The sequence below is a fragment of the Cricetulus griseus genome, chromosome 8 (genome assembly GCF_003668045.3).
Source record: "Cricetulus griseus strain 17A/GY chromosome 8, alternate assembly CriGri-PICRH-1.0, whole genome shotgun sequence".
NCBI classification, from domain to species: Eukaryota; Metazoa; Chordata; class Mammalia; order Rodentia; family Cricetidae; genus Cricetulus; species Cricetulus griseus.
In genome coordinates, this window is record NC_048601.1 from 5,592,658 (window position 1) to 5,606,447 (window position 13,790).

A 13,790-nucleotide genomic window follows, 5' to 3' on the forward strand; every position below is an offset into this window, starting at 1 on the left:
TGATAATAGCCAGAGACCAATTATCCTAAACCACATACTGTAGTTGTGGTATTTACAGCCTGAACCTTCTGCATGATGCTCAGTGTGCTGTCTCTCTCAGCATTAGAGCGAACTATCTCCAAAGACCTTTACATATTGAGAACACTTATAGACAGACTGTACTTGAAGAGCTCCATGAAATTCCAGCCAGAGTACTTCATGCCTAGCACTCCCCATACGCATATCCCGGCATCCTTAGGCTCTTCACATGTTGGCCTTCCTAGTTTAATATCAGTCCAAATCTTTGAATCAGATGTTGGGGTCAGAGAAGTGCCTCTGAGGTTAATATCATGGTTGTTCTTACAGAGGACCGGGGTGTGATTCCCAGCATTTACATGGTGGCTTACACCTGTAACTCCAGTTCCAAGGAATCCAGTGCGCTCTTATGGCCTCTGCCGACACCAGATACACCAGTGGTACCCAGACATACATGGAGGCAAAATAGCCACACAATATATTAAAATGAAATAATAAATAGATTATTAAAAATTTCATATTAGGCAGCTATTGACTACAATCCACATACAACAAATGTAATGTGATATTTTGAAAAACTGATTTTTACATTTTAAGTACATAAAGTAGGTGGGCGGAAACATCTTGATAGAAGTCAATTAAATTACATTAAATTACAAAGGTAAAAATCTGCAATCTTTACTGAGGGCTGGGGAATAGCTCAGCAGTTAAGTGCACTTCTAAAGATGGAGATTTCTGTTCTGCCTGGTCCCACAGCCATTAGCCCCAAATAAACACAAAAAGACATATTAATTTATACACTGACTAGTGGCTTAGGTTTCTTATTGGCTAGCTCTGTCTTAATTATTGGCCTATTTCTATTAATCTGTGCATTGCCATGAAGCTGTGGCTTACCTGTAATCTGGCATGTTACTCCTTCAGCAGCACAGAGTCTCTCTGCCTTCCTCTCTCCAGCCTTCTCCTGGTCTGGTAAGCCAGCCTATACTTCCTGCCTGGCTACTGGACAATCAGTGTTTTATTCATCAACCAATAAGAGAAACTTATATACAGAAGGACGTCCCCCATCACACTTGGTCCTGCAAAGTTACAGGCAGCTGCAAGCTGCCCTGTGTGGGTCCTGGGAACTGAAGTCCACTCCTGTGCAACAGCAGTCAGTCACCCTAACTGCTGAGCTAACCCTGTAACCCCCTTTTATCTTTATTTTTTTATTTGAATCCCTATAAGGGGAACATGTTAGGATATAGTAAAGGTCACTTGAAGGATGATCCTTTTAGACAGACTTGTGCAACCTTTTAGACTTTCCTTGGGTTGATATTGTTCATTCAATTAGTAGATATTGAGGTGTCCACAAAGCATGGGGCCTCATCCTGTAGATGCTAACAGTGCAGAATAAACTGGTGTTCTGTTATCACAGTCCGTCTAATCCAGCGTGTAACACAACCCACAGAAAGTCGGTAAGAATGCAGCAGATAGCTCACAATATTGGTTGACATGAAGCAAGGCCTGATGATGTCTATAATGTTAGTGTTTGAGAGCGGTCACCAGAGGAGCCCGCCTTCAAGTTCAGTCTTGAGGACCTGAGTATTTGTTCGCCTGTCATCTCTTTCATATAGAGTTAAGCTATGGGCAACCATTTTCTCTGGGTTACCCTGTGCATAGATAGCACTAACGTTTAGAACGGGGTGAGTGTCACAGGAGCTATGCTATAGATGTGACTCAAGGAAGGGAAGGAGCCAGTTCTGGGAAGTCATCATCCCACTGGCCATCGACATGGTGGTCAACCTTAGGCTACAAACATGACAGTTAATACCATGGATGATACCTCCTAGGGATACTGTGGTCATCTTAGTTTATCCAAGTACCGTCTGTGATGTTCCCACATGACACAATCTGCCTAAGGATTGCTTCTCAGGACATAGTCCCAATGCTGGGCTCTGCATGACTGTAACCCTCAAATGAGTCTGGGAAGATCAGAGGTTTCTAGAGCCATCTGTGAGGTAAACGTCATGAGGGAGACAGACCATCCTGCATCTGAGGGTGGGGGTGGAGTAGTTGTTGTTGTGAATTGTGTGACAAGCTTTTGTATCCTCTTCCAAGCATAGAACACCGAACATCTGCCTTGAGTTTGGGCTTTACTCAGGAAAGCAATTGACTCCGGTGTGAGGGATAGAGAACTGCTCCACGGGTGATGTGAGGAGGCATGTCAGGGGTCAAAGAGTGGTGGTAGAGATGAAGATCCATGAGAAGAGGTGTGTTCTGGTCCATAGGATTTCCCATGTTTTTGACAAGGGGAACAACACAGACCAAGGGTGAAGGGGAGCACCTGGCTTCAGGATAGGCTGTGTCCCTCACTGAGGCAGGGGATTTGGAGTTGGAGCTCAGTCCTCAGGATCTCTTCTATGATACTAAGAAGTGCTCTGACCACCATTGCCTTGGTGGAGGCGTTGTGAGCATATGGACTACTGTCCTGCCTTGGTTATTAGACAACTGGAAAGAATGACAGGATGTTTTTGACCTTCGGTGAACATTAATTCCAAGTGTGCTAAAGCAGCACTATCACAGATCAAACACACTCATGTTAGTAGCCGGGACACCGCAATCAATGGCTGTCCTGGAAACACAGGGAATAAGCTCCATGGCTCTGAATCAGAGGGAAATGATCATTGCATGCAGTGTGGCTCCTAGGGTGTTGGACTGTTTTCCTCTAGAAACCCTGGGTTTAGATGAGTAGACACTACCTGCTGTATGCTTTCCTTTCAGTGAGGGCAACCACTGGAGTTTTCCCAGGACCTAAGCAAGTTTCTTTAGTTGTTGTTCATGTTTTTTTATTTGAAGTCTAGATTGTTTTTTGACTCTTCACAAACCTCTTCTTGCTCACAGGCCACTGTGAACCAACCCTCTTTATGCACTGGACACTCATTATGAAAAATAAGGGAATTTGGAAGTGCACACTTCAAGGCTGTCCCTTGTTTTAGATGAGGAATTTCATACAAACGGAGAACACTGCAAAAAGTTTGCCCTCTTGGCTAAATGCTCAAAAGCCCAAACTGGAATCCTGTGGAGCACCTGTGAAATGAAAGCCCCAGTCTTTGTCCTTGTAACACACAGAGGCTGAACATGAGGACAGTCAAGAGTGAGGGCGGGTTATTCTTCATGCCATTTGTTGGACAGGGTTTGTTGTCTGTCATGTGTTTACCACTTGACTTACTTACAATGGGAGGAGCTGATATTTCGAGTGAAGAGCTCAGTGATGACCTGGACACACAGAGAGTAGGTATAGGCTCATTCATTGGGGAGCTGGAGAAGTAGTGAGGGGCTAGGGTGTGGCTCCTTGGAAGAGCAAGACTGTGCATGCCCAAGGCCTCAGATTCCATCTTTAACACTGGAGAGAAGAAATGCATGCTAGAGTAGGCTCGAAGTTTACAAAATTAGAATCAAATGTAAAAAATCACACATTTTATTTTAAATGTGAAATATGTTTTATCTACATAGTTTAGTGATGGTCCAAGAAGTTTTGCTAATCTTTCCTGTCTCGTCACCAAATACTGTACTTCTTCATACCCCAGGGTTGGATCATCCATGTTAATGGACTTGTGCCTCCTTGCCTCCTAACCTATATGGCTGCATACTTAGGAGAGAGATATTTTCCGAAAAAACAAATAGCTGTAGAAATTTACCAAATATGTAAATATGAAGCAAAGTTTAAAATAACATATAATCTCATCACCTAGAGTGGTTACTACAGATATGTTGGTACATTATTAGCTTTCCCTCTTTGCCCCTTTAGTGTAGACTTGTACATGTTAAAATTAAGAAATATTATAAAATGGGGCTGAGAAGATGGGTCAGTTGGTAAAATGCCTGACCCACAAGTTTGAGGGCCTGAACTTTGATGCCCAGCACCCAACATAAAAAGCCAGTTGTAACACCGTGTACCTGTAATCTCATTACCAGGGCAACAGAGACAGGAGGATCCCTGGGGCTTTCTGGCCAGCCAGTCCAGTTGAATTGCTAAATTCTAGGTTCAATTATTGATCTGACTTTATTAGAATCAAAAGACATAGAAGGTTAGCCTAGGGCTTCCACTTCTGCTTATGTGTACACACACATGCAGGCACACACACACACACACACACACACACACACACACACACACACACACACACACACGTGTAGAGTACCTGTGGGACACATACACATAGAAATGATAAATAAAAGGTATTCAAATATCACAAATAATGATTCTTACCTTACAGCTACACAGAACCTCTTTCTTTATGTTTGCTCCTTAGAAATATGTTAGAAACTGTATTTTTTTTTTGCCTCCTTTTCAAGAGGGTCCTGAAAATAAGTCACTCAGTATATCTGCTCTTTCTTAAGCAACATGCGTTTTCCTCATAAACTTGTAGGGAGAGATTCAGTTGAGGCAGAGTAGATCTTTCTTGTTATGTATCCAGGTGGAAAATACATCATTAAAACAGCGGTTAGTGTCTTCTGCTTGAAGTGAACAGTATCCTGCCCTACTGTTAGCTAGCACTTTACCATAGGGCTCTTGTTTCTCACTTGAGTTCTAGAAGAACATTTCAGCTCGTCTCATTTCTGTGTCAGTGTGTAGCACACATTACTGAACTATCAAGTATTGGCCCTGACTTAAGATGTTGAGCCATTTTAAATATCTGGACCGTGCCCTTTCTTGAAGTGACCACCATGCCTTGTCTATTTATAGATCCAAGGGTAACTTTGGGTGAACTTAAGGTGATATTCATCTGCCAGCCACATTTTACCACTCAGTGGGAACCCCCTTGTGCTCTCAGACTTGAATCTTTGCTTGTTAATGGTATTCTGGTTTTTAAAATATCTCAAGATGATCTCAGACTTGGTTGGTTATGTTACAGGACTCTCTCCTTGTTTGTAGGACTTCCTCCTTGTTTGTGGTCCTGGGGATAAACGTAGGGCCTCGTTCATTAAAACATGTGCTCTGTCACTGAGCTAAGGTGTTTCCCCTCTATTAATACAGAATTTCTCATGCTGAATCTCCCTGGTCAATTTATAAACAAAGGAGGGACTGGAGGGATGGCTCAGTGGTTAAGAGAGTCGCTGGTCTTCCAGAGAACAAAGTTCAGTTCTGATCACCTACATCAGTGGCTCACAACCTCTTGGATCCAGAACTCCATTGGATCCAGAGCTCTCTTGTGATTACTGGGGCACCTGCACATATGTGCCTATATCTCACACAGACACATAGATAATAAAACAAATCTTTTTAAAAACTAGAAGGTGGATTCTACCTGTAACAATGCCTTGATCTTATCATAATTCAGGTATTGTGTTTTTGTGATATTTTGTCTTGCCTGTTTAGTTAGAACAAAAAGTAAAGATTAAGGCCTCTGTCTCAGGCATCTTTTTATCTTCTGCAGGCCTAGCATAGAATCCAAGAATCAAAGAAATTCATTAGCAATTTATAATTTACTCATAAGAGATAGAAAAGCTATAGATCATTTATTATGAAATTGGCAGAATGTTATAAAAGTGACAGAATATCCACTTATTCTGGCATCCATTCTGCTTGTGTGTGTATGTGTGTGTGTGTGTGCATGTGTCCACATACATGTGAGTTGGAACCTGTACACAAGCATGCTTATGCTTATGGAGACCAGAGGTTGGTATCTGATGTCCTTCTCACCTACTCTCAGCTCACTTTTATGACTTGGTCTCTTCCTGACCCTGGAGCTTGCTGATTGGCTAGAGTGTTGTTCAGAAAAAACTCCAGGATCTCCATATCCTTAGTACGATTTGATTCCTGTGCTGACATTTTGGTAGGAGCCCAGGTACTCAGGTACTTGGGTACTCGGGCATGGAGAGTAACTACTTTATTAACTGAACCTTCTCCTCAGCCAGGTTCTGGTATTTTTGATAAACAAATAGCAATTGCTTTTCATTGCTAAAGAAAATCTGAGAGAAGGTAGGTGTGTGTGTGTGTGTGTGTGTGTGTGTGTGTGTGTGTGTGTGTGCCTTCCCTGTCACCACCAAACCTGTAGTTGATCTAGTTCCCTGACCAGAAGAGCACTGTTCACTGAAACATGGCCGCCGTCTCATTTCTGCTGTGTCTTACTGTGGTGTTCCTCTCAGGGACTCCCGAGAGCCTTGCTGAAAAGGAACGGCAGCTCATGGGGATGATCAACCAGCTGACCAGTCTTCGAGAGCAACTCCTGGCTGCCCACGATGAGCAGAAGAAACTGGCTGCATCACAGATAGAGAAACAGCGCCAGCAGATGGAGCTGGCCAAGCAGCAGCAGGAGCAGGTGAGAGAGACTGGGGACCAGGGCATCCTCAGCCAGCTGCTGTCTCTCCTTGGTAAATACTGTTCTCAGTAGAGGGAGATAGGGAAAATTCCCTCCCATTCCCAGTCCCTGGCAAGTAAAGGAAAAAGGAGAAAGCAAGCGCACACCCTCCCACCCACACCTAAAGAAACGGTGTAACTGCTTTGGTTGAACCATAGAAGTGGGGTGGATATGAACATGAGAGAGTGATTTGTAGGGAAGAGAGAAAGGTACACGGGTAGTAAGGAGATGGCGGGTAGTGTAGACAGGGGTAGTAAGGAGATGGCGGGTAGTGTAGACAGGGGTAGTAAGGAGATGGCGGGTAGTGTAGACAGGGGTAGTAAGGAGATGGCGGGTAGTGTAGACAGGGGTAGTAAGGAGATGGCGGGTAGTGTAGACAGGGGTAGTAAGGAGATGGCGGGTAGTGTAGACAGGGGTAGTAGGGAGATGGCGGGTAGTGTAGACAGGGGTAGTAGGGAGATGGTGGGTAGTGTAGACAGGGGTAGTAGGGAGATGGCGGGTAGTGTAGACAGGGGTAGTAGGGAGATGGCGGGTAGTGTAGACAGGGGTAGTAGGGAGATGGCTGGCAGTGTAGACAGGGGTAGTAAGGAGATGACAAGTAGTGTAGACAGGGGTGGTAGGGAGATGGCGGGTAGTGTAGACAGGGGTAGTAAGGAGATGGCGAATAGTGTAGACAGGGGTAGTAGGGAGATGGCGGGTAGTGTAGACAGGGGTAGTAAGGAGATGACAAGTAGTGTAGACAGGGGTGGTAGGGAGATGGCGGGTAGTGTAGACAGGGGTAGTAAGGAGATGGCGGGTAGTGTAGACAGGGGTGGTAGGGAGATGGCGGGTAGTGTAGACAGGGGTAGTAAGGAGATGGCGAGTAGTGTAGACAGGGGTAGTAGGGAGATGGCTGGTAGTGTAGACAGGGTGTAGGGAGATGGCTGGTAGTGTAGACAGGGGTAGTAGGGAGATGGCTGGTAGTGTAGATAGGGTGTAGGGAGATGGCTGGTAGTGTAGACAGGAGTAGTAGGGAAATGGCTGGTAGTGTAGACAGGAGTAGTAGGGAGATGGCAATAATGAGAGATGAGAGTGGTCAGTGTAACACCCTGTAGCTGTGTAAAAATACACACACACTCACACACATTCACACATGTGCACACACAGACACACTCATACACACTCTCACAGACACACACTCACACATTAATCAATATGTTGTATAATGATGGAAAGTTTGGAAAATATTTACTGTAGGAACATTTTGAGAAAGAATGGCTAATAACGGTGGCAGCTGAGCTCTCTTTAAAGAATGGATGGGGTTCAGTCAGGGAAGTGGGGTTCTAATGGGGAGCCAGGAAGTTACTGATGTTGCTCTTACAAAAACATTGATGTTTAACCTAAGGGAGACCCTAAGCCAGACGGCGTGGCTAGTGACTGTAAACAGAGAGAGGAAGACTGAATGGGGAGTCGTGTTTCATAGGGTCTGTTGAGTGAGCAGAACGAAGGCAGCTAATAAATGTTGACCCCGGATTGAAATGCAAATGGAATGAAGGTTTGACTTGAATGAAGAAATATCCTGGCAACATGATTTGGATGATATGGGGTGTTCGCCACTCACTCACCTTCTTTGCCTGGTACTTTACTGTTTCATGAAAAAAAATAGTCTGCTTTTTAGGGGGGAAGCTTGTTAATGATTTTATTTTTCTTTTCCCAACTTATTTCTCCTCCTCCTCTCTCTCCTCCTCCCCCTCTTCCTCTTCCTCTTCATCATCATTTTGATGTGTATTCCAGGCATCCTGTACTGTTAGTCCTCTTGTCTCAGTTGCCTGAATGCTGGGATTGCAAAGATATACCACTGTATCCATTATTATATTTTAATTTTGGTGAAATGCCTTAACACTTCCCTTTGAGTGTATTTGTACTATTATTGGATGCATCTATATTCTTGCTTTAGCCTTGTGAAAAGCTCTGACAACTCCTATAACTGTAACAGGCCAGCTCTGTCCTTGAATTGCCAGTGCCATCAGCAAGTCACAATGCAGCCCAGATGAGGGGACCCTACTGCAGAGGTCCCCCTGCTTGCTTTGAAGGACCTGAGGGCAGCTCGTTCTTTTGAACAAGAAATGGGTTTCTCTGCTCATTCCATCATATAATCTAGACCATCTGTGAGTGTCATCAGTAGATTCTAGAATGTTTTCTTTCCCTGAGATCTCTGGCATTCTTCTTGGAACCTTAGAAACTAGTCCTGAGGTCTTCCCTGAGCACTCTTCAGTGCTGGAGATGCCAGGCACTTCTGTCTCCTCAGCCTGATGAGGTCACTCTGCAGAGGCACAGGTCAGGACTTGGGCACCCAGGAAGCTGTGGTCACCTCTCTGTAGCAGCCGTAGGCATCCCCACTCTGCATTCATTCACAGGTCCTCTTCACTCCTCCTAAGGCTGGAGTCAGGAGCTCTGGAGTCAGCTCAGCCTATAAAGTGTTTGACTCCTGTGTATGAGTGTCTGAGTCCAGTCTCAGGTGTGGGAATACATGTATGTACTCCCAGAGTTGAGACAAGTGGTTCGCTGAGGTCCATTGGTCAGTCAGCCTAGTCTACTTGGCAAGTTGCAGAACAATGAAAGATGTGTTTTCAGAAATATGGTAGACAGAATTTGAGGAAAGACAGCCAATATTGTCCTGGCCTATACACACAGAGAGAGAGGGAGAGAAAGAGAGAGCAGATAGAGAGAGGGAGGCAGGTAGGTAGAGGGAGGGAGGGGAGAGAGAGAGAGGAAGAGGGAGAGATGGAGTAAAAACTCTTTTATTCTGACCCTACTTACTGTGTAGTTCCCAATCAGCCTGGGATGCCAACCCTCTGCATGTGCTAATTGACACAGCTCTTACAAACATTGGGGTATATTTACCCATCATCTCAGCCTTCTCAACATGCTCTGAGCTCTAGTCCATGGCTATCTGCTCAAAGAATCTGTATCGATCAGGTTCTGACCTAGGTATTAGAAGATGAGAAGGATGTAAAAATCCCCCAGTGGGCTACAAGTCATTTTTATGAGTGTTGAAAAGTACCAAGCAGGGGATTGCAAGTGGGGGTCCAGATGCAGTCATGCTTTGTTAAAGCTGCTGCCTGGGGGAAGACTGACTAGGTAAGACTAGAGCAGAATTGTGTAGAAGGTGAGGGAGCAAGATTCATGGCCACCCAGCCAGGGGGGTGGGTCCCAATAGGAGGCCATAGCAAGTGCAAAGGCTCAGATGCAGAGATTGCCCTGGCGCATGCTCAGTGTGTTAGAGAGGAAGGTGGCGGGAGGAGATGAAAGGGGAGAAGCAGGAGACCAAACTCTATGGGCTACAGTCACGAGGTGGTGGCTGCCTTGTACTCTTGAGTGGGGCAGAAGGGTTTTGAAAAGATGAATAGAGTGGCATGCTATGTCTTTAAAAATATATCTGTGGACACTGGCTTATAATAGACTGAGAGAAGACAGGGTAGAAACCAAAGGACAACAAATAAGAGGTTGTTACATCCATCTAGCTTAGAGCAGGAGCCAGGAGGGCGGGGCAGAAGCGGTCAGGTTCTTGACATATTCTTGTGGTGTCTCTGAAAGGAATGAGGCGTCAAATGAAGCAATTCTATGTGAGAGACAATAAGCAAACTTTAGTGAGTAAAAATTCTTTTAAAAAACACCTCTCTCCTTACCTTGCTTCAGAAGGAAGGAAATGGAAGCTTTATGCTCTAGCAATGAGGGCAGGAAGGTAGCATTTGCTGTTCTGTAGCCAAGAAGGAATAGCATAGTCCCTTACGCAATCACAGAGAGGAGGCCCTTCATTTTTCCTTTCACCTTTAACTTTCTAATGGAGAATTTAAAGGGGATATTTATGTAATAAAATGATAGGAGAATCCAGTGTTCCTTGGAAGAATAAGATGCAGAGTTACCCATCACAGTGGTAAGCTTCAGGAGATCAGAGGTTGCTTCTCCAGGATTCCACTAGAACCCACAGTTTTGTTTTGTTTTAATCTCATCTCCACACCTCCTGGTTTTAGCAAATAGACACTCATCTTGGCAAATATGCACACGGTTTACCTTTGCTGCATTCTTAGGTGTTTCCTATGAATAGGAAGTTCTTTTAAAAAATAGATAGAAAACCACATGGAGCCATAGCTTGGGGTATGGTACTGAGTTCACATAGATAGAATGGAGTACAAGTGGGTGGGTTGCCACTGCTCTTCCCTGAGGTGGAAAGCCCCCAAGGACATCATATGCAGGTCTAAAGCTCAACTAATTTTAGGCCTGTTGAAGCTGGAGCATCCTTGAGTATGTGTGTGCATAGATGGGTCTGAAGCTTGAAACAAAAGTTTTGGTAATGAGAATGAACACAGAACCAGTTGGCACATGTATGAAACAGACCAAGAGTGAAGAGAATAGCATTATGTTAGGCCTTTGAAGACAGCCACATTTAATTTGGTATGGAATCAAAAGAGAACGGCAGGTCATAGAGCAAAGAGAAAAAGTTCAAGACCAAAAGCGTTGGAGGGTGGGTTCCTGATGAGACTGAAAGGGCGGGGATCTTAACACATTCTGAATGGGAGAAAGAGAAGTGACTGGTGACCCTGGGAGAGAGAAGTGTACAGATTATAAGAATGAAGGCTGTTCAAGAACTTTGTGGGAGGCCCAAATGAGAATATTACCTACAGCAAACAAAACAACCAAAACTTCATTGAGGAATCTACTGTCCTTGATACCTTGTGATAGTAGAAACTTTGGTCCCAGAAGCCCACTTTTACAACAGAACACTTTGTTTATAGATGACAATGCCAATAGAGGGACCTGTGGAGAATAATAATGGAAAACCTACCATGTCTTACTGTGATGGAGGTGTTGTTTAGTCTTACGCTAGGTGTAAGTGGTCACTGAGACGAAATGTCTTGTTTGATCGGCTGACAGTTCAGCTCATGGAGGGGTGGTGTGTGCATCTTCTCAGCCAGCATCACATCCAACTTGGATGTGTAGAAGGTTGATCGTCCCCACCCTGGGTTTTACTGTGGTGTCATTGTTCTCTGTGTTTCTCCACAGATCGCGAGGCAGCAGCAGCAGCTTCTGCAGCAACAACACAAAATCAACTTGCTTCAGCAACAGATCCAGGTCAGAAACCAGTATTTCAACATCCCCCCTTTTAAAGAGAGACTGTCCTTTCTTGGCCTTGTGGGATTTAATGGAAATGACCCCCAAGCTGGAAGTACTTTTTGGCCCAGTTCTCGCTATGTTGTCTGTGTGATTCCACTTTCAAGTGGTGATGCTGTCACAAGCGGTGGCCTTGTCAGGTAGCATCCATCTGAGCAGGCTGCCAGCAGCTTTTACCTTCTACCTAGAAGGGATCATTAGAGTGCTGTTTCACTCCTTTATGCTTTCGTGTGGAAGATGAGCCTGAAAACATCCCTAATGGGGTAGACACAAGGACACAGCAGAAGGTGCAGCTCGGTTTGGGTTAGAAGCTCAGAGCTTCTCTTGGCAGCTTCTTGTAGTCAGAGTGAGGCATGGAGAAGGTGATGAATCGGTGTGTGGCAGGTCTCATGGCTGGATTGCTTGGCGAAATCAAGTCCATTTTTATTCTATGCGGATCCACAATGTTAAAGGACCTTGATAAGGGAGACACCTTCGTGAATGATGAAATTAATTATCAGAGGAGACTTATTCTATAATATGTACTAAGGACATGGATCTTGACTGAATTCTTTCCTCTCCATTTTGAAGCCCCCTTTCCTGGTAGCACTTGGAGATTCAAAGTTTAAGTGATGCCATCAGTAGAGTGTAGCACAGGAGTCTTGAGAGATATAATCACATCATCCCACTGTTCTTTAGGCTGAGACAAGATGCCCAAGAGTTCCAGGCTTGCTTGGGGTTACATGAGACCCTGTCTCAAAAAAAAAAAAAAAAAAAAGGCAACAACCATGAACTTTCATAGTGTCAGGACATACAAAGTCTGCTGGGCACCTAAATCCTGCCATCCAAGAATGGGAACCCAGTGCTCAGACTTAATGTGGTATCTACCTGCAAGTAACAGTTCAGTTCAGGATTTTATTTTTTTCATATTTGGGTAGAAATTCATCATTCTCTTGAACTTTTCTATTGGGGATATAATAGTTTATACTGTCAATGTTACAGAAGCAGATGTAGAAACTATTTCATTCAGCTTACAGTTGTGGCTTTAATTTATTTACTAACCACATTTCTTCCATTTTTATCTGATTGGGTCAATTACTGAGGCTTTATCCTAGGAGGTGTGGACCAGTGTTTATTCTTCCTCAGTCCATCTTAGGCAAGAACTTTCCATAGTTTAAACTGCATTTTCTGTCTGAAAATTCTTATCTAACAGTCTGATCTCTGTCTCTGTTTCTTTAAAATGCAGCTGTACCACCTTGTAGAAAGCAACAGGCATTATTCATCTTGTTGTACATTTTGAGCTGTCTTGTACCTTTGTTGTTGCTTCCTCACAAAGCAATGAATTCCAGTTTCTATGTGGTGGAACACTGAGCTAAACAGTTATCTTAGCCACAATTACGCTGTCCTGAAACTCTTTGTTTTAGTTTCAGTTACTAAAGGCATTCAACTGGTCTACCTACCAAGAAAGCATTTTCCATTCTCCCTGGGTTAGATAGCTCTACTCAGTGAAGTAGACTGATTTTGAAGACTTACAGCTAGATAGCTTTACACAGGACTGGCATGTTACATGACAAAACGATGACTTGTTCAGCGTTTCCCTTTGCTTTCAGTGTAGTCTCTCTGAAGGTAAGGTCAGTTTAGGCATCTCCCCCCCCCCATTTGAAATATATTTTTCAATTAAAGGAAATGGGTGCAATTTTGCATTTATGCACAAACATCCACATTAAAATGACTCTTGACCTGTGAATTTTACCTCCTCTACCCTTTGTGAACAGAATGAAGGTATGTTATTCTCTGGAGTTGCTTATTCTGAGGGAAAAGCCCACCCAGATTAGCATATGAAATTGTTTCCTTAAATCACTCAGGGTCAGCTCTTTGTGAAATGACTTCATGGCTCTCAAAAGCAACATTTGCTCTGAAATTCATGATTTTAATTGGATTGAATATTCTTTTTATATATTTTGTGATAGATGCTCAACAGGGTCACCATCCTCTGGCAGGACTATTCACAGGACTCATTGGAGTTAAAAGAAGAATTAGAGGTTTCTGTTCTGATCTCTATAGACAAAATGCTGTCATAAGATCAGAACCATTCATTTCCCCTCAAGTACATGCCCAGGTCCTTAAGAGAACTGATGCTGGGACTGCAGAAGTTCCAGCTTCTTTTCTACCCGGCAGCAGTATCTTCTAAGATGCTCACCTATTAGCCTTAAAAGAATGAGAGTTTTTATTCCCACCTGTTGTGTCCAGCCCTTAATGTACCTTAATATATGAAATGGCATTTATAAAGATTGCAGAAAAAAA

General features: G+C 43.8%; 1 protein-coding gene across 6 annotated transcripts in view; it reads left to right on the forward strand.

Annotated features, from left to right (window-relative positions):
- The window catches only part of Sox5 (SRY-box transcription factor 5), a 970,651-nt gene that overhangs the window by 763,898 nt on the left and 192,963 nt on the right, over positions 1–13,790 (forward strand). For all 6 annotated transcript variants that reach the window (XM_035448567.1, XM_027430149.2, XM_035448569.1 and 3 more), the window contains 2 exons: positions 6,145–6,317; positions 11,400–11,468. In XM_035448567.1, coding sequence (XP_035304458.1) covers positions 6,145–6,317; positions 11,400–11,468 — 242 coding nt within the window. The remainder of the gene's footprint in view (positions 1–6,144; positions 6,318–11,399; positions 11,469–13,790) is intronic.